The sequence below is a fragment of the Microcaecilia unicolor genome, chromosome 2 (assembly GCF_901765095.1).
Source record: "Microcaecilia unicolor chromosome 2, aMicUni1.1, whole genome shotgun sequence".
Classification (NCBI taxonomy): domain Eukaryota; kingdom Metazoa; phylum Chordata; class Amphibia; order Gymnophiona; family Siphonopidae; genus Microcaecilia; species Microcaecilia unicolor.
This window is the reverse complement of record NC_044032.1, coordinates 94,995,057-95,021,095: the sequence shown is the minus strand read 5'-3', so window position 1 is coordinate 95,021,095 and position 26,039 is coordinate 94,995,057. Positions and strand designations below refer to the sequence as shown.

Here is a 26,039-nt window from a genome sequence, read left to right as displayed (position 1 = left end):
TGTTACTCTAGAAGGAGGTTTTTTGAAAATGATCTGTAGTTCAGAGAATCACAGAGCACTTCACTCAAATTTGCACACCATGGTGGCTCATTTTCAAATCACATAGACTTAGTAAACGCATGTAATTTTGTAAGTCTATGTGCTTTAAAAATGAGCCTCAATAAGAACTTAATTGGATCTTATCCTGTGTGAGGTAATTTTATGACAAAGTTCAAAGTTTGTCTGCCCCAGGATATAAAGGGAAGGTTAGAGGAACTTGTAAAGAATTTAGTATTTTATTACTTTTTAAAACTGAAAAGTATTTTGTTCTTTATTGTCCCACAGTAGAACTGTCTAGATAAAAAAAAAATGACATTGGCTATGGCTACTAGCACAGTTTGATTGGTTAACTCCCATCTTCCTGTCCTAACACCAGTTCCTTAGTGCTTTGATAGTAATTACAAGCAGGATCATATCAGTTTTATTCAATAACATTTCATACTTTTTTTTAAGTAGTTTTTTTTAATGTAACAGGAGCAGAGTTTCTTTGTTATTTTTTTTTTAATCTGTCAGATTGCTCCAGATCATGTTGTTCCAGATCCAGAGGAGATCTTTATTTATAGTCCCTTAGGAACTGCTACCAAAGTTGGAGGGTACACTGACGGCTCTGGCAAAAATTCCAGCATAATGACAATGTGAGTATACCCCTGTCTTTTCCAGACACCAGAATCTTAATCTTCCTGTGCTAAAAGTCTCAAATTTAACACTTTTCTTTTTTTTTCTTCAGTTTCATGATTTGGAATACTATGATGGGTACCTCTGTGTTGAGTATTCCATGGGGAATAAAGCAGGTATGATACTATCCCCAAAATAGAAAGCATTGTCTATGCTAAAAAAAAAGTAATAAATGGGTATTTTTTCCCTACAGGCTGGCTTCACAACTGGTGTCTGTATAATCTTCCTAATGGGTGTGCTGACTCTTTACTGCTGCTACAGAGTATTGAAATCCCAATGCACAATACGTAAGGCCACTACCAGAAATTAAATGAAGTTATTCTGCATGTGTTTGTATGCTTAAAAATATCTAGATTCTAGCTTGTTGCCAGACTTGCATAAATTACGGCAGGTAAAGGCATTCCATTCCATCCAGTGAACATACAAATTCTCATTACCTAAACCAACACCTCACCTGTCCTGGTTCCTATCATAGCACTCACCACCATTCTAAATATATCCCTCTTTTTGTATGTGCCCTTTACTACTGAGTGCTGTGCTCGTTCCAAAATCATTTTTGCCATTACCTCTGTAAACTTTTTCTACACCTTTCTTCCTGCTAACATGTCCTCTTGTGCCTCTTTCTTCCAGTAATTACAGTTCAGACATCTTAAGCCATTCTTTTTAGGGTTTATGGCATTTTTGTAGCCCTTTTCTTAAAATACGTCCATCCTCTCAACGTCTGTACAAAGGGAGAGCCTCCGAAAACGGAGTATTCAAGTTAGGGTCATAAAACTGACTTGTACAGACCTAGTCTAAATATTTCTGTGATTCACCTCTTACTTTAAAGAACAAATTATAAATTCACTCTGAGCATTTACAGCCATGAAAGCTGTATTTATGTAAAAATGGATTGCAATAGCCATGATCTCCTTTGTGGATTCCTCCTGTGAATGAAATTTTTATTTTTAGCGAATATCGATACATCAAGCTGGGAGTTCCCTGATGTGTGCAAGTATTATTTTGGCTCCTTTGGGCAGTGGTCCAGCCTCCTGTTCTCTCTGGTGTCTTTGGTTGGTGCCATGGTGGTCTACTGGGTGCTTATGTCCAACTTTTTGTTCAACACGGGGAAGTTTATTTACAGTAAGTATCATATAATGTCAGCATTTAAAAGAAAGAAGGAAGGAACTGTTAAATTGCTAAAATGTTTTGGCAATTTCTGTGAATGTGATAGGAAACATTTATGGGGATGATCAACAAAACTTTTGTCCAAGCAGCAAAGAATAGAAGAAACTCCTTGGATAGGTCAACATTTACAGTGTTTACTCTTTTTTGTTTTGTTTTAGATTTTATCCATAACATAAATGTCACAGATGATTTCCCTGGCACTAATGGGAGTGACAGAGGTAAGAAACTGAAATCCAAATTGTAATATACAATAAAAATATACAAAGAGATAAATATGTAAGGGGTAAGGCTATTATTCTCTCTCTCAGTTCTAGACTAGCATACAATTGGTTAAAGTGTCTATAATAAAAGAGATGGTACCTGAGGCACCTTAAATGTCCTTCATAGTCTCTGAAGATGATCCAGACTGCCTTAACCTTGTGGACATTACAGCTTGTACATACTACATTAGATTTCAGGCATTCTGACAAAACTGTGGTGCCATCAGCTGTGGGGGGTTTTCTTGTGCTGTTGATTAGCAGTGCAAATTGATTGTTACTTTCAAAATTTAAAGTATCAATTTTTATTTTGTTTTACTGGAAGAAACTTGGAACTACTTCCTATAACCTGCTGGGCTTGTCCCTTGTAATTTTGTTTTACTGCAAGAAACTTGGAAGTACTACTTCCTATAACCTGCTGTGCTTGTCCCATGTACCATTTAGAGAGGATGCAAAAATTCTGTATGCACATAACTTTATTAAAACACATGTACATAGTCATCTCTGGAACACTTTGGAAGTATTTGTATATTGGGTACAAGCCTTTAGAAAATACAGATTATTTCCACAGACTGCATTAATTTGCACAAATAGTTAAATGAATTAGACTTCAGGAGTATACACAAACCTATATTAATAGAAATATGAAGGGGCTACAGGTCATTGGGGCAGGCAGAGTTAATCCTGCTTTTATCTCATAGACTTACTGTGCTGCTTTTTTTAAAGAAATTTGTGCTATAATTCCAGAAATACAGTTGGGATAAAACAATGCCTGTCCCACTTAAAGTGTGGCTATCTGGTTTTCTTATCTCACTTTTTTTTTATTACTTAATGATGAAATAGCAACAGTGAAATTGCATGAACACTGTGTACCCCAATAGCAATGTAAACTTCTTATTACAGGTATCAGAGCTCCACAAGGCACATCATGTTTGAAAACCACATTTTCCTTCCCCCCCTCCCCCTTCCATCCTTCCAATGTCCCAGCATCCAACTAGATGGTCCCTTTCACCATCAAAGATAAATGAGATTTCTCAGTCCTCGCATATTGCTCTCTGAACCTTACATACAGCAGATCCATTGCTACCATAGTACAGAGTTTCCCCATACCATTTCTCATTAGAGTGAAGATGACCTTGTACCCGTTCCTTAAAGCTACTCTCCTTCTTGCTTAAATCAGCTTCAAAATCAAATTAGTGCTTGCTGTACACTCCCCCTCCATCAAGGAACCAGTATAGCATACATATTTTGGGTTCATTTGGTACTTTTACAGCCAGCATCTTCCCTACTGTACCTTTAATCTTTGCATAATAAGACTGGAGCACAAGGGATTTGTAAACAGTATGGGACTGTGTATAACAAAGATCAGAGTTCTCACCATCCATTTCTTTTAACCTCCCTGAAATATTATATACTCTTAGAAGCAATTGATATTGCTCCTTTACCTATATACTACTACTACTACTATTTAACATTTCTAGAGCGCTACAAAGTGTACGCAGCGCTGTACAAACACAGAAGAAAGACAGTCCCTGCTCAAAGAGCTTACAATCTAATAGACAAAAAGTAAAGCATTTAAATTTAAAATATTTAAGCAGTCAAGCACAAGAGAACAGTCACAGAAGGACAGAAGATGTTGAAGGGTGGTCAGTGTGATTAGGTGTAACTCTGGTTGGAGTAGTGGGAGAAGGTGATAGAAGAATAGAAATGGGTGAGGTAAAGTAATGAGTGGGTTGATAGGGAGGTTATATAAGACATGTCACTCTAGGGGTGGGTGGGTAGAGGGGTAGGGTGGGTGGAAGCAGGAGAAGGTATTCTCTGCAGCCTATCTGTGAGATGGAAAATGCTCTCTGAAGCTGCTGCTATAAGTTGTTAGTTTTCTCTCCCTGAAAGAGATCCAAGCCACACCCACGAAGTTCAAACTGTCAGTGGGGAGGGTGAGGGGAGGAAATGGCAGTGCTTGATGAAAAAGAGAGCTCAGTTTGATAGGAGATATACTATAGGATGTCATTCTGAGGCCAGGCTAAGTCTAAAGCAGGAGAAGGTATTCTCTGCAGCCTATCTGTGAGATGGAAAATAGTCAAAATGGAGTATTTCCATGTCTCAGTTGTTATGTGGTCCAGTACCCTTCAGACCCTTTTCAAGTTCCCTATAGATGCTGCTTATGCATCCCTTACACTTTGCTGACCACAACACAGCGGTCTCCAATAGGATAGGATTGGCGACATACACAGTAAATGATTTCAGATAGACCTACACAGTCCATCCAGGCTGCCCAAGAAGGTAGCCAGAGCCACACCCACACAGTTGTTAGTGGACGATCCTACGTTGAGGGAAATATGTCCTACAGGATTTACAATTTTATATTCACCACGTTTGAACAAAAGAGGTGATGGATTAGCACTGATTAACAGAGAATTTTTTTATTTTAATTTCTTTATTTAATCAGTTTCAGTATAGAAACAAGAACATTTTCAACATCTGAAATAGCAATAAAATAGGAAAATACAAATAAATTCCATCCCTCGTTATTGGGAGTATTGACAAATATAACAACACTAGAAGATTACAAGAAATTAAAGTGGTTTTTACAACAGATTCTTTCTCCATCAAGACATTTTCCAATTGGCAAGGGTCATCATAAAATACATAATTAGAACCTTGAAATGTCACCAAACACTTGCAAGGAAACTTCAAAAAAAAAAAAGAATCCCCTAGTGCAAAAAGGCGAGACTTGAAGTCAAGAAACTTTTTCTATCTAACCCGTGTGGCCCTAGCCCCATTAGGGAAGATTTGTACTTTCTGACCACAAAACAAAGCATCTGTCACGTCTGTGGCCGTGACCACCCTCAGACTGAGCCTCCGATTCCAGTTCAAGTAGCGCCTCCAGTCAAGCCTCTGAGTCCCGTCCAAGGGACGCTCCTAACTGAGCCTCCAAGTCCTGTTCGAGTGGTGCTCCGAGTCAAGCCTCCGGTTCAAGTCCAAGTGACCCATCCAGGGAAGCCCCTGAATCCAGTCTGAGGGGTGCTTCAAGCTGAGCCTTCGATTCCTGTCCGAGTGGTACATCCAGCCAAGCCTCAGTTAAATTCCAGTCCCAGCCGAGATGCGGAGGGTGCTCAGAGTTCCAGTTCCAGACAAGACTCTGATTCCAGTCCGGGTCCCAGTCCCGGTCCAGCTCCTGTTCAGAGTTCCAGTTCCACTTCAGGCTCTAATGCCAGTCCAGGCCCTAGTCTCGGGTCTGTTCCTGATACCAGTCTGGGCGTCCAGCCCATAAATGTTTCTTCAGTTTCTGCTCTTAATGATGAGATGACGCTCCAAGAGTACCGTGATAGACTTTGTTCTGATCCAGCCTTGGAAAATACCCCCAAAGCCGTAGCTGAGAGAAGGCGTGTTCAGCGGCTTGGGGTCCAGAGAAACCCAGTTTCTGCTATTGATCCTGCTACCACGCTCTGTGAGTACCGCCGCAGTCTTCTCTTGGAGCCTGCCCTGCGGACTACTCCTGAAGCCAACACCGAAAGGAGACCGAGAGGAGCACCAGTTCCAGCCAAGCTGTTGCATCTATTCTGAGTTCCAGTTCCAGCCAAGATGCTGAGCCCGCTCTCAGTTCCTGTTCCAGCCAAGATGCTGAGTCCGGTGTGAGTTCCACTGCCAACCAGGATGATGACTCCTCGCTGGGTTCCAGTCACGCCTCTGAGTCCAGCCTGATGGCCACCTTTAGCCAAGCTCCTGACTCTAGTCCGGGTCCGGCCCCTGAATCCAGTTCTAGTTCCAGTCAGCTCCTGAATCCAGTTACAGACAAGACTCTGATTCCAGTCCAGGTCCCAGTCCCGGTTCAGCTCCTGTTCAGAGTTCCAGTTCTGCTTCTGTTCAGACTTCTAGTTCCCGTCAAGACTTGGATGCCACTTTGGGCCCCAGTCCAGCTTCTGATGTCAGCTTGGGTATTGGCTCCAGCCTTGTTCCTGTCATTATCAGGATATGCCAGGAGGTCAAGGAAGTTATTGGTTCTCTCAGGGGAGGGCTCCTTTCGGGTATTGTTCCTCTTGCTGCATCCAAGACTCTGATCCGGCCTAGTGGCTGTCTGAAAAAGCTTCCTGGTTACAAGAGAAACTCATATTTTCAAATTCCAGATTTGCTTGCTACTGCCAGTTCAGGGATCCATGTCTGGGTTCCGAAATCCATCTGGAGGTTTCACCACAGTTACCCCTGGACACCTGAACTCCCCATGGAGACCGGGGAGGGGGTCTTGAGGGGGAGGTACTGTCACGTCTGTGGCCGTGACCACCCTCAGACTTACCTTATTTCTGGGGGTCAGCATCTGTGCAGGCTTCTGTCTGTTTCTGTGTTAGTTTTGTCTCTGTGTGCTGATTACTTCACTAGACCTCACCTGTGTGGGCTATGCCTCTCTGGGGAGCCAGCATCTAAGATGGCTTCCGCCTGTTCTGTTCCAGCTTCCAAGATGGCTCCTGTCTGTCCTTCCTGTGGGTTTACTTCCTATGTGTGTCAAGCCTCTCTTTGGTGTCAGTGTGTTTCCTGCTTTTGCCCTGCTGTAGGTGACATCATCAGTGAGAACCTTCATAAGGAAGTCCTGTACTGGCATTCAGGGCCTTTGCATGTGTTATGCCAAAAGGTCGTCAGGTTCGTGAGTGTACTGTTGCGCTGCCATATAGCCTGTCTCTGGGGCTCTTGCCCATCTGCTTATTGTGTCTGTGGACTGCTAGTCCTTCTGGTGCTCCACTATGTGTTTGGAGCCACTGAATCTTCAGCCTTTGTGGGTTCCCTGTCTGTGTTGGGAGCTACTGAAGCTTCAGCCTGTGTTTGATTCCTGTCTGTGTTTGGAGCTATTTAGCTTCCAGCCTTTGTTTGTTCCCTGTCGGTGGTTGTTAGCTCCTGAGCTTCAGCCATTGCCCTGACCTCTGCTAGTGCCTGGTTTATGTTTCAATGATTTTTATTATTATTGATGACAAAACAATATAATAGATTGAACAACCATCCAGCAGAATCCCAAATACATCCACAAAATACATCTAGAGTGCTCCTATAACATACACAATGTCATCCAATTATAATACCACCCTTATAGGAAGGAACTCGCATAGTGCCAACAATTACAATCGATACCCAGTTAGAGATCAAAATTCCAGATATAACCAAAAGTAAGGTTCCCTTTAACAAAGTCCCTCCCTCCCTCTCGAAACCCCCAACCCACCCCTTATCTTCTCCCCTCCCCCCAACCTAACCTTCTCTCCCCATCCCCCCAACCTCCCCCCTCCCCCCCTGTTCCCAACCTGAAGGAACTTTACCAAATCAACATAGGAAGCTCACCCTGCATTAAGAAGTAAACTCCGGCCTCTAGGGTTTAGGATGTGTAAGTAGGGGCCCCAGAGGGCCAGAAACATAATTCTCTTTCTCTGCGAGTATCTAATCTCGCCAGCCTCCCAGAAAACCAGCTGATGCAACTGGTTCCTCCAATGCCAGTATGCTGGGGGGGTCTTTAACCGTCCAGTACTGTAGAATACATTTCCTAGCCAGTAAGCACATCTTACGAAGTAACAGTACTTCAAAACGATTCTGCCCTCAAAAGGATTCTGGGAGATCTAAAATTAATTGTTCAACTGCCCCCCGGGCCTTAATTCCAAGTCGCCTTTCCCAAAAGCCTCGAACCTGAGTCCAAAATCTTTTCACTAGAGGGCAGCTCCAAAACATATGTAGTAACGTACCTGGACTCGTTCCACATTTGAGACAATTTGGGCTGCGACCCCCCTAGTGCCTGGTTTATTCTCTGCTTGCTGCCTGTTTCTGACTATTGCCTGAACCCGGATATTCTCTGCTTGCTGCCCGTCTCTGACTATTGCCTGAACCCTGATATTCTCTGCTTGCTGCCTATTTCTGACTATTACCTGAACCCTGATATTCTCTGCTTGCTGCCTATTTCTGACTATTGCCTGAACCCTGATACTCTCTGCTTGCTGCCCGTCTCTGACTATTGCCTGAACCCGGATATTCTCTGCTTGCTGCCCGTCTCTGACTACTGCCTGAACCCGGATATTCTCTGCTTGCTGCCCGTCTCTGACTACAGCCTGAACCCAGATATTCTCTGCCTGCTGCCTGTCTGACTATAGTCTGAACCCTGATACTCTCTGTGTGCTTCTGCCTAGCTTATGTGTTTACCCTGTTTCCTGCTTCTGCCTAGCTAGTGTATATCTTGAATCCTGCTTCTGCTTAGCTAGGGTTTATCCTGAACCCGTTTCTGCCAAGCTTGTATGTGTTTCCTGACCCCTGCCTCTGCCAGGACTGTATGTGCCTCCTAGCCTCTGCTTTGCCAAGCTTGTATGTATATCCTAGCCCCTGCTCCTGTCAAGTCTTTGTGCACATCCTGTCTGCTCAGTCTGTCTTGTGTTTCTTGCTTAGTGGCTGCGTAGCAGCTTTCGGTCCTAGTCTAGTATCTAGTTTAGCTTCCCTCGTGTATCCCAGACCCAGGGTGGGTCCTCTGGATCTTCAGTTCCTGTGTTGTCCTGCAAGTCCTGCCGGCCACCCGCACTTGGGAGCTCAACTCCTGAGGAGCGGTGGTCAAGCGCAGGTGAAGCTGTTCCTGTTCTAGTTGCCTGCCTCAGTTTCTACTCCAGTCCAGAGTTCCAGTCCTGCTCTTCCTTGTATCCAGTTCCAGGGTGGTCTTGCCTGCCTCTGCCGTGGTCCAAGAGCTCACGAATTCCGGTTCTGCCTCGAGAACCCGACAGCATCTTTTTTCTTTTTTTCTTAAAACAAGCACGCAACGCTATACTCCTTCCTATCTGATTCAGACACAAAGGTCACCAAAGAGTTGCTCGGTGTGTAAACTTATCTTGGGAAGTTTCTAGAAATTTAGTTAAAATCAACCTGAGAGTCTAAAATGTCCAAAGCTTCTCCATCTGGTTTTTGAGTAATTTTCCTTTGAGGTATCTAATATAATAAAAGGCACCCTCAACGTTCTGAGGACAACGTTCTGAAGTCACTCAGACTCCCAGACGGTTCGTAAGTTCGTGGTGGTGAAGCCACTGACCAAGACTCGCTGCCCCGCCCTCGCGTCAAACATCATGACGTCGAGGGCGGGGAAAAATAAACGGATCGCGAGGGCAGAAAAAAAAACAAACAAACTGATCGCACCCACGCACGGTGCGTTTCAGTATATTAGATTTACCTCCGTGGTGGCGGTTCCGGCAGCGCAGCGTCACGGAAGGAGGCGGCGCTCCCGACGTCTGTAGCCTTCCCTTCGCTGTGTTCCGCCTTCTTCTGACGTCAATGATGACGTCAGAAGAAGGCGGAACACAGCGAAGGGAAGGCTAGACGTCGGAAACGCCGCCCCCTTCCCTGACGCTGCGCTGCCGAAACCGCCACCACGGAGGTAAATTTAAAAAAAAAAAAAAAAAAGGGATGTTGGAGGGATAGAAGAGGGTGGGCAGCAAAGTTGAACACTGGGAGCAGGAGGGTAGGAGAAAAACAACAGCATGGATGCGAAGGGGGGGGGGGGAACAAGAGGGCGGGCCAGGCTGGGACATGGGAGAGAGAGGAGCATGGATGCGAGGGGGGGTCATGGAAGGAAGAGAGGGGAATTGCAGGAAAAGGAAGAATGGAGGGGGCAGGGGACAGAGGAGCATGGATGCCCATGGATTGAGAGGGCAGGCCTCAGGCAGAGAGGGGAATTGCTGGATACGGATGAATGGAGGGGCCAGGTGACAGAGGAGCATGGATTGGAAGGGCAGGACTCAGGAAGAGGGGAATTGCTGGATAGGGATGAATGGAGGGGACAGATGGGCATGGATGGATATGGATTGCAGGGCAGGCCTCAGGCACAGAGGGGAAATGCTGGAAAGGGAAAATGGAGGGGCCAGGTGACAGAGGAGCATGGATTGGAAGGGCAGGACTCAGGAAGAGGGGAATTGATGGATAGGGATGAATGGAGGGGACAGATGGGCATGGATGGATATGGATTGCAGGGCAGGCCTCAGGCAGAGAGGGGAAATGCTGGAAAGGGAAAAATGGAGGGGCCAGGTGACAGAGGAGCATGGATTGGAAGGGCAGGACTCAGGAAGAGGGGAATTGATGGATAGGGATGAATGGAGGGGACAGATGGGCATGGATGGATATGGATTGCAGGGCAGGCCTCAGGCACAGAGGGGAAATGCTGGAAAGGGAAAATGGAGGGGCCAGGTGACAGAGGAGCATGGATTGGAAGGGCAGGACTCAGGAAGAGGGGAATTGATGGATAGGGATGAATGGAGGGGACAGATGGGCATGGATGGATATGGATTGCAGAGCAGGCCTCAGGCAGAGAGGGGAAATGCTGGAAAGGGAAAAATGGAGGGGCCAGGTGACAGAGGAGCATGGATTGGAAGGGCAGGACTCAGGAAGAGGGGAATTGCTGGATAGGGATGAATGGAGGGGACAGATGGGCATGGATGGATATGGATTGCAGGGCAGGCCTCAGGCACAGAGGGGAAATGCTGGAAAGGGAAAAATGGAGGGGCCAGGTGACAGAGGAGCATGGATTGGAAGGGCAGGACTCAGGAAGAGGGGAATTGATGGATAGGGATGAATGGAGGGGACAGATGGGCATGGATGGATATGGATTGCAGGGCAGGCCTCAGGCAGAGAGGGGAAATGCTGGAAAGGGAAAAATGGAGGGGCCAGGTGACAGAGGAGCATGGATGGGCATGGATTGGAAGGGCAGGACTCAGGGAGAGGGGAATTGCTGGATAGGGATGAATGGAGAGGACAGATGGGCATGGATGGATATGGATTGCAGGGCAGGCCTCAGGCAGAGAGGGGAAATGCTGGATAGGGATGAATGGAGGGGGCAGGTGACAGAGAAACATGGATGGCCATGGATTGGGAGGGCAGGGCTCAGGGAGAGAGGGGAATTGCTGGAAAAGGATGAATGGAGGGGGCAGGGGACAGATGGCCATGGATTGGGAGGGCACGGCTCACACTCTCTCTCTCATATACAATGTCTTTCTGACTCTCACTCTCACACACTCTGTCTCACACTGTATCACAATCACTCTCTATGTGCCACACAGTCACTCACACACTCGCTTGGTCTCATACACTCACTCTCACAGAGAATCTGTGTCTCACACACACTCTCTCTCTCGCCCACACACACACACTCTCTCTCACACTGTGTCTCACATACACACTTGCACACACTCTCATTCTCACACACACGCTCTCTCACAAACACCCTCACACCCAGACTCACTCTCTCTCTCATACACACACACTCACACTTTCACTCTGTCTCTCACACAGTCACTCTCACATACACTCTCCCAAACATACACACTCCGAGGAAAACCTTGCTAGCGCCCGTTTCATTTGTGTCAGAAACGGGCCTTTTTTACTAGTATAATATAAATTTGATAACTGCAAAGAATCGGCAACTGAAATAACCAAAACCTCGTTTAGATATTTTCAATGCAAAATTTCAGAAGACAACAAATGAGTAACAGGAAAATTAAGTATCCTAAGATTCCTAACCTTATATATATTCTCCAAAGATTCACATTTATTATGGAGCAGAAGACTGTTCTTAATACCGGCAGCTAATGTCCTTAATACTGACATCTAATGTTGCCTGAAGTGTAGCCACTTTAGGCTCCATATTCGGCAGGTGTTGAGTACAGTCCTGAACTCCAGAATCCAACTGTTAAAATTTACTAGTTGCCTGTTTTGAAAAAGCACAAAGCTGAGTAGCAGAGTTCTGCAACGTGGAGGGGCATAATCGAAAGGGACGTCCTCACAGAATGTCTCCATCCAGGGGTGGGGAAACCCGTATTTTCGAAACAAGATGAACGTCCATCTTTCGTTTCGATAATATGGTCAGGGACGCCCAAATCCTGAAATTTGTTCGTCCTTAGAGATGGTCGTCCCTAGACTTCGTCATTTCTGATTTTCGGCGATATTGGAAACCAAGGACGTCCATCTCAGAAACGACCAAATGCAAGCCATTTGGTCGTGGGAGGAGCCAGCATTTGTAGTGCACTGGTCCCCCTGACATGCCAGGACACCAACCGGGCACCATAGGGGGCACTGCAGTGGACTTCATAAATTGCTCCCAGGTACATAGCTCCCTTACCTTGTCTGCTGAGCCCCCCAAAACCCACTACCCACAACTGTACACCACTACAATAGCCCTTTCGGGTGAAGGGGGGGGCACCTAGATATGTGTACAGTGGGTTTCTGGTGGGTTTTGGAGGGCTCGCTGTTTCCTCCACAAAAGTAACAGGTGGGGAGGGGATAGGCCTGGATTCGCCTGCCTGAAGTGCACTGCACCCACTAACACTGCTCCAGGGACCTGCATACTGCTGTGATGGACCTGAGTATGGCATCTGAGACTGGCAATCAATATTTTTGAAGATGTTTTTTGACAGTGGGAGGGGATTAGTGACTACTGGAGGAGTAAGGGGAGGTCATCCCCTATTCTCTCCAGTGGTCATCTGGTCATTTTGGGCACCTTTTTGTGCCTTAGTCGTAAGAAAAACACAACCAGGTAAAGTTGTCCAAGTGTTTATCAGGGACATCCTTGTTTCTTTCGATTATGGGTCGAGAACGTCCAAGTGTTAGGCACGCCCAAGTCCCACGTCTGATACGCCTCCTTGAACTTTGGCCATCCCTGCGACGGAAAGCAGTTGGGGACGTCCAAAATCAGCTTTCGATTATACCAATTTGGACGACCCTGTGAGAAGGACACCCATCTTCCAATTTATGTCAAAAGATTGGCGTCCTCTTTAGAAAATGAGCCCAATAGTCTCTACTCTTGATAACTTCCATACATCTACCAAGGTAATATCCACTGAAACCTGCTCCAACCGATGTAAAAACTGGGCGTGGGACAGGTATCGGGGTGGAAACAAGAGGAGGACCAGCCAAATTAGACCCTGCTTCAGCAGCACCAGGAGATAAGACCCTCTCTTGGGAAGGTCTGTCCACAGGTTGTTCGTAAAAGGAGGACTTGGGCAGAGGAGTTGTTAAGGGACCACCCAGACTAAGAGATGCACCGGAGGATGATAAAGGAGTGGAAATCTTGGTATCTGAAACCTGTGTCGTCGTATCAAAAAATCTCTGTCCATTGGACCTACCACACACTTATCTTTAGGAATAGTCAGTAACCCCTTTATCTTGTGTTTTTTCCCCATAATAACAAGCGACAAAATACGCACAATTACAGGAAAAATGCAGTCAGAATTTCCGATCCTACCGTGCTCTGAAGTGGTCCCAAAGGGGCATGCCCCTTAAGTCACACCCTGTCGGGCCGTGTGCCTATGGCCTCGCACCACAAATACTGGTGCGCTTTTAGATGATCCAGTGGAGGCCCCCCGATGACAGGGGGGTCCTACTCACAGTCGCAGATGTCTCCAGCAGTGCCTAACCTTCCGGCTACAAACTCTGACCAAAGCGCACTCTCCTGCACAGGTCGCCAACCTTCTCCAGCACTGGTGCACTTTTAGATGATCTGATGGAGGCCCCCTGATGACATCAGAGAGGGGTCCTATTCAATCGCAGATGTCTCCAGCAGTGCCTGACCTGACAACAGACTCTGACCAAAATGCGATCCCTTGCACAGCTCATGAGTCATTATCCTCCCATATACAGAGAATTTTTAGCGCTACATTGTTAGATTCAATTAGTTTGCCAGACCTTTATGGCCTGTGAAATTAATGATCAATCTGTTATGGACCCTTTAAACTGTATTTTATTTTTTTACCCCCTGGAAAAAGGAGGGGCACTCAGGCAAGACAAGGCCATAGTGAAGAGATTAAATGAATTCTTTGCTTTGGTCTTCACCAAGGAAGATGTGGGAGAGATACCAGCAGTTATTTTTTTGGTAGGAAAAAAGTGCCGGTACTCATACAGTGCCAACCTTAAGGGGGGGGGGGGTCACTATCTGTGGCTCCACCCCTACAGTTACATTAGCCACACCCCCACAGTAGCCACAGCAATTTTACCAGCCAGGGAGCATATAAAAAGGTATCACTGAAAATAGTACACAAGTTCCTATGCCTAACAAAAGTACCCTCAAGACTGACTATAAACTAATAAAATATGCAGACAAAAAATCAGCTGAAACCCCCCAAACACCAGAAAAACAAAAAAAGTTTCCCCTTACTATAGAAATAGCAGACATAAATTTCAAAGATTCCATTAATTATATTACAAATTAACAACTACAAATAAAACAATAACAAGAAAAAAATAGCACAGCTACCACACTACTTTATAAAAATAAAATTCTATTTTGTGCCTTTGTTGTCTGACCATGTACTTCTTTTCATTTGTGTTGGTCCCAGTCTCTGGTTTCTACTTCCCTCATCTTCTCTTAATTCGATTGCCAGGATTTCCTGTCATTTTTCTCTCAACCTTTTCCTTTCAGCTTTCTTCAGTTTTATTTTCAGCCTTTTCCACATGTAGTGCTTTCTTACTATCCAATCTTCCAGCATTTCTCCCCTTGTTCCCTCTCTCTCCATCCAGCATTTCTCCCCTTGTTCCCTCTCTCCCCATCCAGCATTTCTCTCCTTGTTCCCTCTCTCTCTCCATCCAGCATTTCTCCCCTTGTTCCCTCTCTCTCTCTCCATCCAGCATTTCTCCCCTTGTTCCCTCTCTCTCTCTCTCTCTCTCTCCATCCAGCATTTTTCCCCTTGTTCCCTCTCTCTCTCTCTCCCCATCCAGCATTTCTCCCCTTGTTCCCTCTCTCTCTCTCCCCATCCAGCATTTCTCCCCTTGTTCCCTCTCTCTCTCCCCATCCAGCATTTCTCCCCTTGTTCCCTCTCTCTCTCTCTCTCTCCTCATCCAGCATTTCTCCCCTTGTTCCCTCTCTCTCTCTCTCTCCCCATCCAGCATTTCTCCCCTTGTTCCCTCTCTCTCTCTATCTCCCCATCCAGCATTTCTCCCCTTGCCCTCTTTCTCCCCCCATTCAGCATATCTCCCCTTGCCCTCTCTCTCCCCCCACTTTATTGCTCGAATTAGGTTTCTCACTTGTCATGCTAAAATAGATCTCTGGCTTATTCATCTTCTCTACATACTTACGCTTGGCCATCTTTAACAAGCATGCCATCTTGCTGTTAAGCAATTATTTGAAGGTCAATCACTTCCCTTCCTGTCAACACTCATTTGGGTTGGGGGGAACAAAACGAACATTCAGAGCATATATATTGGCAGGGGTCACTTGCTCCCATCCAAGTTCTGTAGTTTGGCTGGCATACAAGATCACAGCAGAACTGAAAATTATTATTATTCCATGCTGCTTCCATATACAGGCAACAAAATAGCAATCTCTCATCTTTCTTTTTTTTATTTTTATTTTTTTTATTTGAAAGTTTTTATTAAACACAACAGCCTTCAGACTGCTTAAATACAGCAGCCTTCAGACTGCTTAAATACACCAAACAGTCAAATATCAACTCAGGTTACATCCACTGCTTTTAAGAATTTTCCCCCTACCCTCCCCCCTCCTTCCCAATCCAACCCCCCCTCCGCTAATCACTACATTCATTGCTATGGCTAACTCCCCTGCCCGCCTACAGCATTAGTCCATAGTCGCTCCAAATGTATCCACTCTTTTGCATCAGGCTTATATCTGCCCATTCTCTTATCAGTCTATTGCTCCAGGCCCACAATACTCCTGATTCGCATCTTCCAATTGGAATCTCTCATCTTTTCTAATGATTATTTACAGCAGTGGTTATCAGCCTGATCTTTAAGTATTCTTCAGCTGTCCAAATTTTTAGGATATCTACAATGAATATACATGAAAGGGATTTGCATGCATAGTCTCTATTTTATGCAGATCTGACTCATGCTTATTCATTATAGATATCCTAATACAAATGGTTGGGTGTACCCTGAGTATTGGATAGAGAACAGCTCATTTACAGTCTCAAGAATTTGCATGTATTGGTAACAAATAGTACACCGAATTATTTGCTTGCTGAAATCTAAGGTCCACTGAAACTTTGAGAGCACTTGAATCAGAAAGGCTCAAATCCAAACTGCTTTTGTGTGTATATAACTAGAAAGGTCCAGAAATCACTTGCCTCTGATTTATACCAGTCATGGATCTGGTATAGGTGCACTTAGATATATGTGTATTCTTTCACACTTGTGCTAGTAGTTTAGCTTTTACACCGTTTTTCATAACCTGGCTTTACCATTTTGATTCAAAATAAATTCTGTTTGGAGACAGTGATGTATTTTGCCATGTGTAATCAAAAGTTATGAAGAGTTGTCCTTCAGCCTGACCGAGATTGGATTTTAAAGTCTTTCTTCAAACACCGACAGGAAGCTTTTCTGAATTGTAAAGTTAAAGTTTTTCCTGACATTTCTAGGCAAACATAAAATAGGCGACAAGCCTTTCTGAAACTTCGTTCTCGGGTGCTTCAGTTAGGTGGAACCTTTTGGCTTAATTTTCCCTGTAAATGTGTTGTAAAGTTTCAATCTGTTAAATATGTTTTTTTTTTTTAAGTGAACACTTGTTAGCCTTCCTGGACTCTAAACAGGACTTGACTACACTTCCCTCGTTGACAACTCCTATTATATCCACTCCGTAAAGATACTTGGAGTACTTTCTATTCATTTTTCCTAAAAGTATCAGAAGATAAATCCTTGAATTGTGCCTTGCCCTAATTGTGGACTTTAGTAGTAATTCTCATTGAAAATATGAATAACTATTTCCTGAAATGTAGAGATGATACTTCTTTCTGTATAAGTTCTCTTGTAAAATAAAACTTGGGAAAAAAAAGTTATGAAGAGTCAGTCAGGAGTATTGCTTAGTAATGTGGTAATTTGTTGCAAACACATCTGTTTTCTCTTTCAGTTATTTGTCCCATTTCTGGGGCAGATTCACCTGGGCATAATACTACAGAGGACACTTCTGCTAATAGCACAGAGCTTCAGCAATTTGAGATGTGGTGGAGCAAAACTGACACTGTCCCCTTTTATCTGATCGTGGCTCTTCTGCCATTGCTCAACTTTAAATCTCCTTCTTTCTTTGCAAAGTTCAACGTTCTAGGTAAGGTAGATCCTTGATAAAATGACCTTTTCTTTTCAATTTGTATATTGTTGCACTTGCATACATTGTGTTAAATGTTTGGCAGATGATTATCCAACTTATCCAGCTAGTTACTCCAGAGGATCAACAACCTGTCACGAACAATTTGAGTCAATGTCTTATTAATGAGTTCGAGTGGTTAAAAGTCCATTGGCTTAATGCTTAATACTTCCAGATCCTTTACAGTTTGGGCTTGTCCTCTTATTATTGGAACTGTGAAGCTGAATAATATGGTGGTTAGTTTGGGGGGGGAGGGGGTCAGGACAATTGGTTGTTCAAGACAACCCATATCTTCAAGTGTAAGGCTGTGCTTTTTAAATATTTAGTTTTTTTTTTATCAGTTTTGGCTTTTTAGACCTAGTACAATGGTTCCCAAACCTGGTTATGTTGACACCCAAGCCAGTCAGGTTTTCGATACATGCACAATGAATATTCATGAGAGAGATTTGCATGCAGTGGAGACAGTGCATGCAAATCTTTCTCATGAATATTCATTGTGGGTATGCTGAAAACCTGACTGGCTGGGGGTACCTCTAGGACCAGGTTTGGGAAACAATGACCTAGTGAATTTGACTAAGATAATGTTCATCCTGGTCATCAGTAACTTGGATTGCTACAACATGTTGTATCAAGGACTTCTAAAAAAAAAATATTAAAAGGCTACAACTAATTTACAATGCAACAGCGCATTTGCTTGTGAGGAGCAGGTAGATAGATCATACCACCTTAAATCTGTATCGACTTCACAGGTTTTCAGTAACTACTATGAGTTTAAAATCCTATATTTGGTTTTCAAGTGCCTCAACAGGAATTTCAAGATATTTAGCTAATCTGTTTTTGAGGACAAGCAGGACAGCAAGTCTTCACAACACGGATAATGTCGCCAACGGAGCCTCGTGCGGGAACACTTCTTCAGCTGGATTTACTGAGAAACTTACAAGAAGGTTCACCACACATGTGCATCACTTGTTGCTTACCACTGTCGCAAGGGACCATTTGTCAGTTGGACATGCCACTGAACTTCCTCATCAAGGGTTACATTTTTATAATTTTTCAACTTTGTTTGCTGTTGTGCAGTTCTCAGTACCCTGGTAATGCCCTAGGTAGGTTTTTGGCTGGTTTTAAGGTGTCTTTCTGATGCAGGATTGCCTCGTTGGTGTCTCCGGCATTGGTGATGGGGAAGGTTCGGCAGCATCCTCCCGTGCTGGCCTTGACCCTGTTGATGAGGCAGACCACTCTTGAGGGTTTTCCAGCTGCTCCTTGTTCAGCGATGGCAGTCTCTCCAGCTTTGCTGCAGAAGAACTTTGCAGGCAGCAGTACATATGGGGGTCTCCTTGAGCCCTTCACCCATTTCTGCTCTGCTTCAACCTTGAAGTGTGACCGGTGCTGGTTTGTGTAGTGAAAGTTCAGGAGCAATTGTGGGGCCTGAGCTTCCTATGGAGGATCTCCCAACCCTGGAATATTCCCCTGAATTCAACAACGTGGGAAGGGAAGAGCTCGGAGCACAGCATCATCAAACTGTTAGTACCCCTCAGCTTTTGAGGGAAGGAAATTCTTTGGAAGCAGTGGTTATGCTTGTGAAGCTGGGTAAAGTGGTATTCCCAAAAAAGCCAGCTCTTTCTCCCTTCCTTCCTTCCTCCATATTAGCATATTCATTTGTGTGTGTGTGTGTATGTGTATATGTGTATGTATATATATGTATATAGATATATATATATACACACACACATATATATATATATATACAAATGAATATGCTAATATGCCCCCCCCCCCCCCAAATGAAACAGTCAAACTACGCCCATGGGAGATTCTCAGTGTTTTGATGCTCGTCCTTGAACCCATTTGCACTGAGGAACAGAGACCCAAACTTCTCCTGTAGAGAATTTTTGAGGGGTGTTTGGCTCTGAGCACTCTACTACTACTACTTAGCATTTCTATAGCGCTGCCAGGTGCCCTTGACCTGGATTGGCCACTGTCGGTGACAGGATGCTGGGCTAGATGGACCTTTGGTCTTTCCCAGTATGGCACTACTTATGTACTTATGTACTTATATGCCAAGGTTACGCAGCACTGTACAAGTTTAAATATGGGGAAGGACAGTCCCTGCTCAAGAGAGCTTACAATCTAAATGTAAAAACTATGTAGTCAGTGTAGGTATCAGGAATGGGAAGGTGGTTAGGCGCCAAAAGCAAGGGAGAAGAGATGGGCCTTGAGTAAGGACTTGAAAATGGGCAGGGAGGGCGCATGGCGTATGGGCTCAGGAAGTCTGGGATTCTGACTGAGTCAGAAGTATTACTTGAAGAGGAGAGTGCCACTGGCTTACCATCTAACCCATCTCTATCACATGAAAGAAGAAAGTCCCCATCTGAGTTTCTCTCATTTACTGAATTTAACAGGGAAACGGCAGAAACCATTCTATTTATTAGATACGGAGGAGGCACTCAGGGTGGAAACACTGTACTTTCTCCAGTTTCTTGACTCTCCTCCCAATGCATAGGCATTGGAATGGAGGGGAACCACAGGTGCCATGGCAGCACACAAATTTTTCTTCCCTCCCTCCTACTGCAAAGTAGCTTCTTACTTCCCTTCTCTTGGTTTAGAAATACTACAATTAGCATTTATAGATGACCCATTGCATCTGACTGGTGTGAGGCCTTCAGCATGTGTGAATGCTCAAGGCCCCAGTGTGACCAACAGCGATGTGTCTTCTGTAATGCTGATTTTAGTATTCCTGCTCAGGAGAAGGGAGATAAGATGCTGGATACATTGAGGGAGAAGGGGGAAGTAGAAGGAAAGAATGATGCTGGAAACCATGGGGGTGGGGGGTGAGACATAGAGGATGATGCTGGACTAGGGAAGGGGAGGTATTGGGGTTGAGGATGGAGCTTGGATCCCCCAAACAATAAAAAAAAAAAAACATTTTGCTACCCCTGTCCCAGTGAAGCTAGGATAGTTCCCAATTACAGAATCCTCACATAAGAAGATGAGAATGTTGGAGAACCCACTCTGGGTTGCCTATTTAAAAAAAAAAGGTTGACTCTATATATAGAGGTCAGAAAGCTCTTGGATTCAAGAAATAGCAGCAGCTTCCTCACCATTCCATGATGTTTGAATCTACTATCAAAAGGGCAAAGAGCTAAAGTCACACTCTTTGGTGTTTCTGAGGAGAGAGGCTTGGACATTGGAGTCTTTTGAGAGAGATTTTTTTTTTTTCAGAATGCTGTGCTCATTTTCCACATAACTTCTTATCAGCTCTTCATGGGCATTTACTTTTAAAATATTGTGCACAAAATAAAGGTGTTTGCAGACATTTTCTTTCAAGAGAAGGCTGAACAACTCTATCCACTTAATGGGTAACATAGTAGATGACGGCAGAAAAAGACCTGCACGGTCCATCCAGTCTGCTCAACAACATAAACTCATATGTAGAGGGAAGGAGTGGAAAATACATGATTCAAATAAACTATGGTATTTTTGAAATAGCATCAAGATCATCTGTTATGCCAGTGTACAAGAAAAGCTGGTTGATGTGCCATGCCATGTACAAAATCTCTTCAGTGTTAAGGTTCAGGAAGCTAAATGTCTCATTAAGTAGCACAATAATTTCTCCAGGCCTACTTGTGAACCAGCCTCTTCACCTTCTAGAGGTATCAGAGTGGAGGGTAAATGCGATCCTGTTACCTTCAATGGTGCAAGTGGCCTCTGCCCTTTCACTCTTCCCAGAAAAGACGGATCTCGCTCATCCAAGACAGCAGAGGGCCCAGAAGACCCAGTTCTGCAACCAAAACCAGGGGTAAGGTTTTGACTGCCTCCACAAAAACATAACCAACATTTCTGTATCTGTGCTGGACAACCTTCCAGTAGGAGGGAGGCTGAAGTTTTCATAATCCATTGGCTCCTTGTAATCTCCGATCAATGAGTAATAAAAATAGTCCAACTAGGATACTGTCTCCATCTATTCAGCCTACTTTCAAATTGCTCACCAAGAGCATCTTAGTCAAGCTCTCCAGATCAGGAAATACTTACCAAGGAGCCCTCTTCTCTCGGAGAGGCCAACATGGTCAAGCCTGTTCCACAAGGGTAAGGCTAAGTGTAATGCATTTGATATACCTCCTTTCTGTGGTACAACCAAAGTGATTTATATATTATATACAGGTATTTTCTCTGCTCCTGGTGGACTCACAATCTAAGTTTTATGTACCTGGGGCAGTGGAGGGTTAAGTGACTTGCCCAGGGTTATAAGGAGCTGCAGTGGAAATTGAACCCCAGGTGCAGGCGGCCAGCAGGACTTCCAGATATGGCAGGGGTCGGATGGCTACAGACAGCAGGCAACGGAAGACTGAGCTGAAACTGAAGCTTGAGTTAGATAAGATGTCCAACAAGGGGAAGCAAGGATCAGCAATAGTCAGGGTAAGCAGTGGATGAAGGACGATCAGGAACAGGCAGGACTCTGAGCAAGCCACTAGCAGAGAGGACTCAAACAGAGAATTGGTCGACCGATGAGCAGGGAGTAGTCTGGTTCCAAGCAGAGGTCAAGTCAGGCAGCAAGCAGAGAGTAATCGGGTTCCAAGCAGAGGTCAGGTCAGACAGCAAGCAGGGAGTAGTCGTGTTCCAAGCAGAGGTCAGGTTAGGCAGCAAGCAGAGAGTAATCGGGTTCTAAGCAAAGGTCAGGCAGCAAGCAGAGAGTAGTCTGGTTCCAAGCAGACGTCTGGTCAGGCAGCAAGTAGTAAATCAAGTCTCCACCACTCAAAAGCAAGTCTACCGAGGTAGAAGCCAAAGCAAAGTGTGTAGAGGAAAGCGTCCCTTAAATAGTCTCTACCATTAGGGAAACGTGAGTCAGCTGGCAGGAACAGGGAGACAAGAATCAGCTGGAGCAGGAGGCACTGACAGGTCGGTCAACCGGAGGAGACGGAGTCCGGCTAAGAGCAGCCAATCCGGATGTCAGGGCGTAACTAAGGCTCCCGAGACCGCACCCGGAAGGGAAGAGCGACTCCAGGAACACCGGCACGCCAAAATGGCCGGCGTTCCGAATGGCTGCCAGGCACGAGCAGCGCTAGACCTGCCCCGACGGTTGGAGGAGCCAGAGGAGCAGCAAGGGATGTCGGAGCGTCAGCCAACCAGCATGGCCGACGCTCATCTTCAGTGCGGCGGCCATGGGGAGCGTCTAACGGGTGAGGGACACGACAATTACGTACTTTAGGTTTGTTGTGTTGCAGGGATCAGGCCTTTAAGTTGGATCGGTGGAGTATGCCTTTTTGAAAAGGTGAGTTTTTAGTAATTTCTGGAAGTTTAGGTGGTCGTACATCGTGTGTGCTTATGTAGGAAAAGCTGGATGTGTAAGTCGATTTGTATTTAAGACCTTTACAACTTGGGTAGTGCAGATTTAGATGTGATTGTGTTGATTCTGATGTGTTTCTGGTTGGTAGGTCGATCAAGTCTGCATTGTATCCCAGGGCTTCACCATAGATGATTTTGTGGACCAGGGTGCAGATTTTGAAGGCAATGCGTTCTTTGATTGGGAACCAGTGCGGTTTTTTGCAGAGGGGTTTGCGCTTTCAAATCGCGTTTTCCAAATATAAGCCTAGCTGCTGTGTTTTGATGGAGTTTATTTTAAGGTTTGTTCTTTGCATCCTGCATAAATTCCATTGCAATAGTCTGCGTGGCTTAGCACCATTGATTGAATCAAGTTGCGAAATGTTTCCATCGGGAAGAATTGTTTCAAGCATTTGAGTTTCCACATTGAGTGGAACATTTTCTTTGTTGTGGATGCCACTTGGCTCCCTAGTGTTAGGAAGGGTGTAATCTGGGGTGTTGATACTTGTGGGGTTGTCGGCGCTGTGTTGGGATGAGAGGATGAGGCAATGTGTTTTTTCTTTGTAAAGTTTTAGTTGAAATGCATTTGCCCATGAGTCCATGATGTTCAGGCTGAGCTTGATTTCGTTGCTGATTTCTGTCAGTTTGGTATTTATTTATTTATTGCATTTGTACCCCACATTTTCCCACCTATTTGGCTCAATGTATATTATGACATCGTCTGCATATATGGAAAGGTTAAGGCCTTGGTTGGATAAGGTCTTGGCTAGTGGGGTCATCATTAGGTTGAAGAGTATCGGTGATAGTGGTGATCCTTGCGGTACTCCACAGTCTGCTTTCCACGGTGGTGATGTGTTTGAGTTTGATTTTACTTGGTATGTTCTTGTGGTTAGGAAGCCCTTGATCCAGCTAAGCATGTTTCCACCAATCCCGAATTTGTCTAGTAATCTCATTAATATATTATGGTTGACCATGTGGAATGCACTGGACATATCGAATTGGAGGAGAAGGATGTTGTTGCCTGTTGCTATTTCCTGTTTGAATTTGGCTAGGAGAGTGATTAGTACGGTTTCAGTGCTGTGGAGGGAGCTGAAACCTGACTGTGATTCATGCAATATTGAGTATTTGTTTATGTAGTCTGTGAGTTGTTTGGTTACCATGCTTTCCATCAGTTTGACTGCCAACGGGATTGATGCTACTGGGCGGTAGTTAGTGATTACATTAGTTATTTTCTTGGTATCTTTGGTATTGGGGTGAGTAGGATATTGCCATTTTCCTTAGGGAAGAGACCTTGCTGAAGCATGTAATTTAGGTGGGATGTGAGGTCTCCTATGAAGCGGTCAGGGGCAGATTTTATTTATTTATTTATCTATTTATTACATTTGTATCCCACATTATCCCACCTCTTTGCAGGCTCAATGTGGCTTACAATTCATCGTGGATACTGGAAATAGAAGAGTATACATTTGGTTTTACAGAAAGCTTTGGGTACATGATGGTGAAATACATGATAGTGTTAGAGCAAGACATTAAAGAGCATAAAGAACATTTCTGGATATCTTAAAGAATGAACAGTTACACTTGTTGATCTTTGTGGTATATTCTGTCGAAGAGATAAGTTTTCAGCAGTTTGCGGAAGTTGGTCATTTCATAGACCGTTTTCAGGTTGCATGGCAGCGCGTTCCAGAACTGTGTGCTTGTATAGGAGAAAGTTGATGCATGCAGTAATTTGTATTTCAAGCCTTTACACATGGGAGGATGAAGATTGAGGAATGTGCGAGAGGATTTTTTCGCGTTTCTGGGTGGTAGTTCTATTAGGTCTGACATGTAGGCTGGGGCGTCACCATGGATGATTTTATGGACCAAGGTACAGAGTTTGATCGTGATGCGTTCTTTGAGTGGGAGCCAGTGTAGTTTTTCTTGTAGGGGTTTTGTAGGTAGCTGGGGTAGATATCTAGTTTACAGTGAGTGTTGGAGAACTTGCTGATGATCGCTTGGGTAACTGTTTCGACGGTAAGGAGGGCAAAGTTTAACCAAGTCCGGTCAGCCGGGTATTCTCCAGTGGTTGGGTCCAGCTCATTAAGGAAGTTTTCAATGTCAGCGGTGTCTTGAGGCAGCGTGTTGCGTAGGTTTACAATTTTTTCATTGAAATACTTAGCAATTTCATCTGCAGATAGGATATCTGTATGCGTTGTAGTGACCAAGTTGGTGTCTAGGAGCTTGTTCACCAGTTGGTATAGTTTTTTTGTGTCTTTGTAATCTGACCCTATTTTAGTTTTATAGAATAATCTTTTGGTCTGTCTTATTGCGTATTTGTATTTTCTTTGTATTTGTTTCCATGTGTTAAATGTGTGTTCATCTTTTGTTTTTTTCCATGCTCGTTCAAGTTTCCTGGTGTGCGCTATTAGCTTTTTCAGTTCATCGTTGAACCATGGTATTGAGTTATGCTTGCGTGAGGTTCTAGTTCGTAAAGGTGCTATTTCGTCTAATATGCTTTTGCATCTTTTGTCCCATTCTATGAGGTAGTAGGTAGAGTCTGTTTGTGTTGACCATTCATTACTGTATATCAGTTACCAGAATGTTTTCGTGTCTACTTGACCTCTTGTGCTGTAGGATGTGTGATCCTTTGTTCATTGTAAACCCTTTTTCCACCAGTGTAGGGACAGGTTTAGTTTGTAGTGGTCGATCCAGGGTGTTGCTGACCATTTGATATCAGTTATCAATAGGTTTTGGTCTGTTGATAGTTTGTGTGAGATGAGATCGAGTGTGTGGCCTTTTACGTGGGTTGCTTGCATCTGTGGCCATTTGAGATCCCATAAGCGGAGGAATTCCTTGCATTCTCGTGCCTTGATAGAGTTTGGGTCTTCTAGGTGAAGATTGATGTCTCCTAGTAATAGTATGTTGGAGTTGGTTACACATGTGTTTGAAATGACGTCCATGAAGTTAGTCTGGCCTTCGTTCCAGTTGCCTGGAGGTCTGTAAAATAAGACACAGTTCAAGTGATCGTGTAGGGTTTTGTTGTGGATTCTAATTGAGGCAGTTTCTAGTTGAGGTGTTATGGACTCAGCAGTGGTTTCGGTGTAAAATGGGATCGATAGATTAGAGCTATGCCTCCACCTCTTTTTTTCTTTTCTTGTCCAGTGTGTGATTTTGTACCCTGGAGGGCACAGGTCTAGGATTATAGGGTCCTTTTGGTCATGGATCCAGGTTTCATTAATGAGGAGTAGGTCAAGGTTTTCTGACGTAATCCAGTCTGTTAATATTGCTGTTTTATCTACAGTGGATCTGGCATTGATGTAGCCCACTTGGATTGTTTGGAAAGAGTCTTCTGTGTTTGATGATGTGTGGACTTTTAATAGTTGTCGTTTCTTTGTTAAGTTGGGTTTGTTTGGACCCTTCTTTCCCTTCTGTTGTGGGTGCCCGCTTGTTGTGGTGTTTTACTTTTGTTCTGGTTATTGTCAGTTTGATGAGGTGTGGTGTATCTGATCAATCTTTGATGATTGTAT

At 44.4% G+C, this 26,039-nt stretch overlaps 1 protein-coding gene across 4 annotated transcripts in view; it reads left to right on the top strand.

Annotated features, from left to right (window-relative positions):
* Positions 1 to 26,039, top strand: part of SLC38A9 (solute carrier family 38 member 9) — a 247,993-nt gene that overhangs the window by 130,509 nt on the left and 91,445 nt on the right. For all 4 annotated transcript variants that reach the window (XM_030193131.1, XM_030193132.1, XM_030193133.1 and 1 more), the window contains 6 exons: positions 553 to 674; positions 767 to 830; positions 908 to 1,001; positions 1,666 to 1,836; positions 2,040 to 2,099; positions 16,984 to 17,178. In XM_030193131.1, coding sequence (XP_030048991.1) covers positions 553 to 674; positions 767 to 830; positions 908 to 1,001; positions 1,666 to 1,836; positions 2,040 to 2,099; positions 16,984 to 17,178 — 706 coding nt within the window. The remainder of the gene's footprint in view (positions 1 to 552; positions 675 to 766; positions 831 to 907; positions 1,002 to 1,665; positions 1,837 to 2,039; positions 2,100 to 16,983; positions 17,179 to 26,039) is intronic.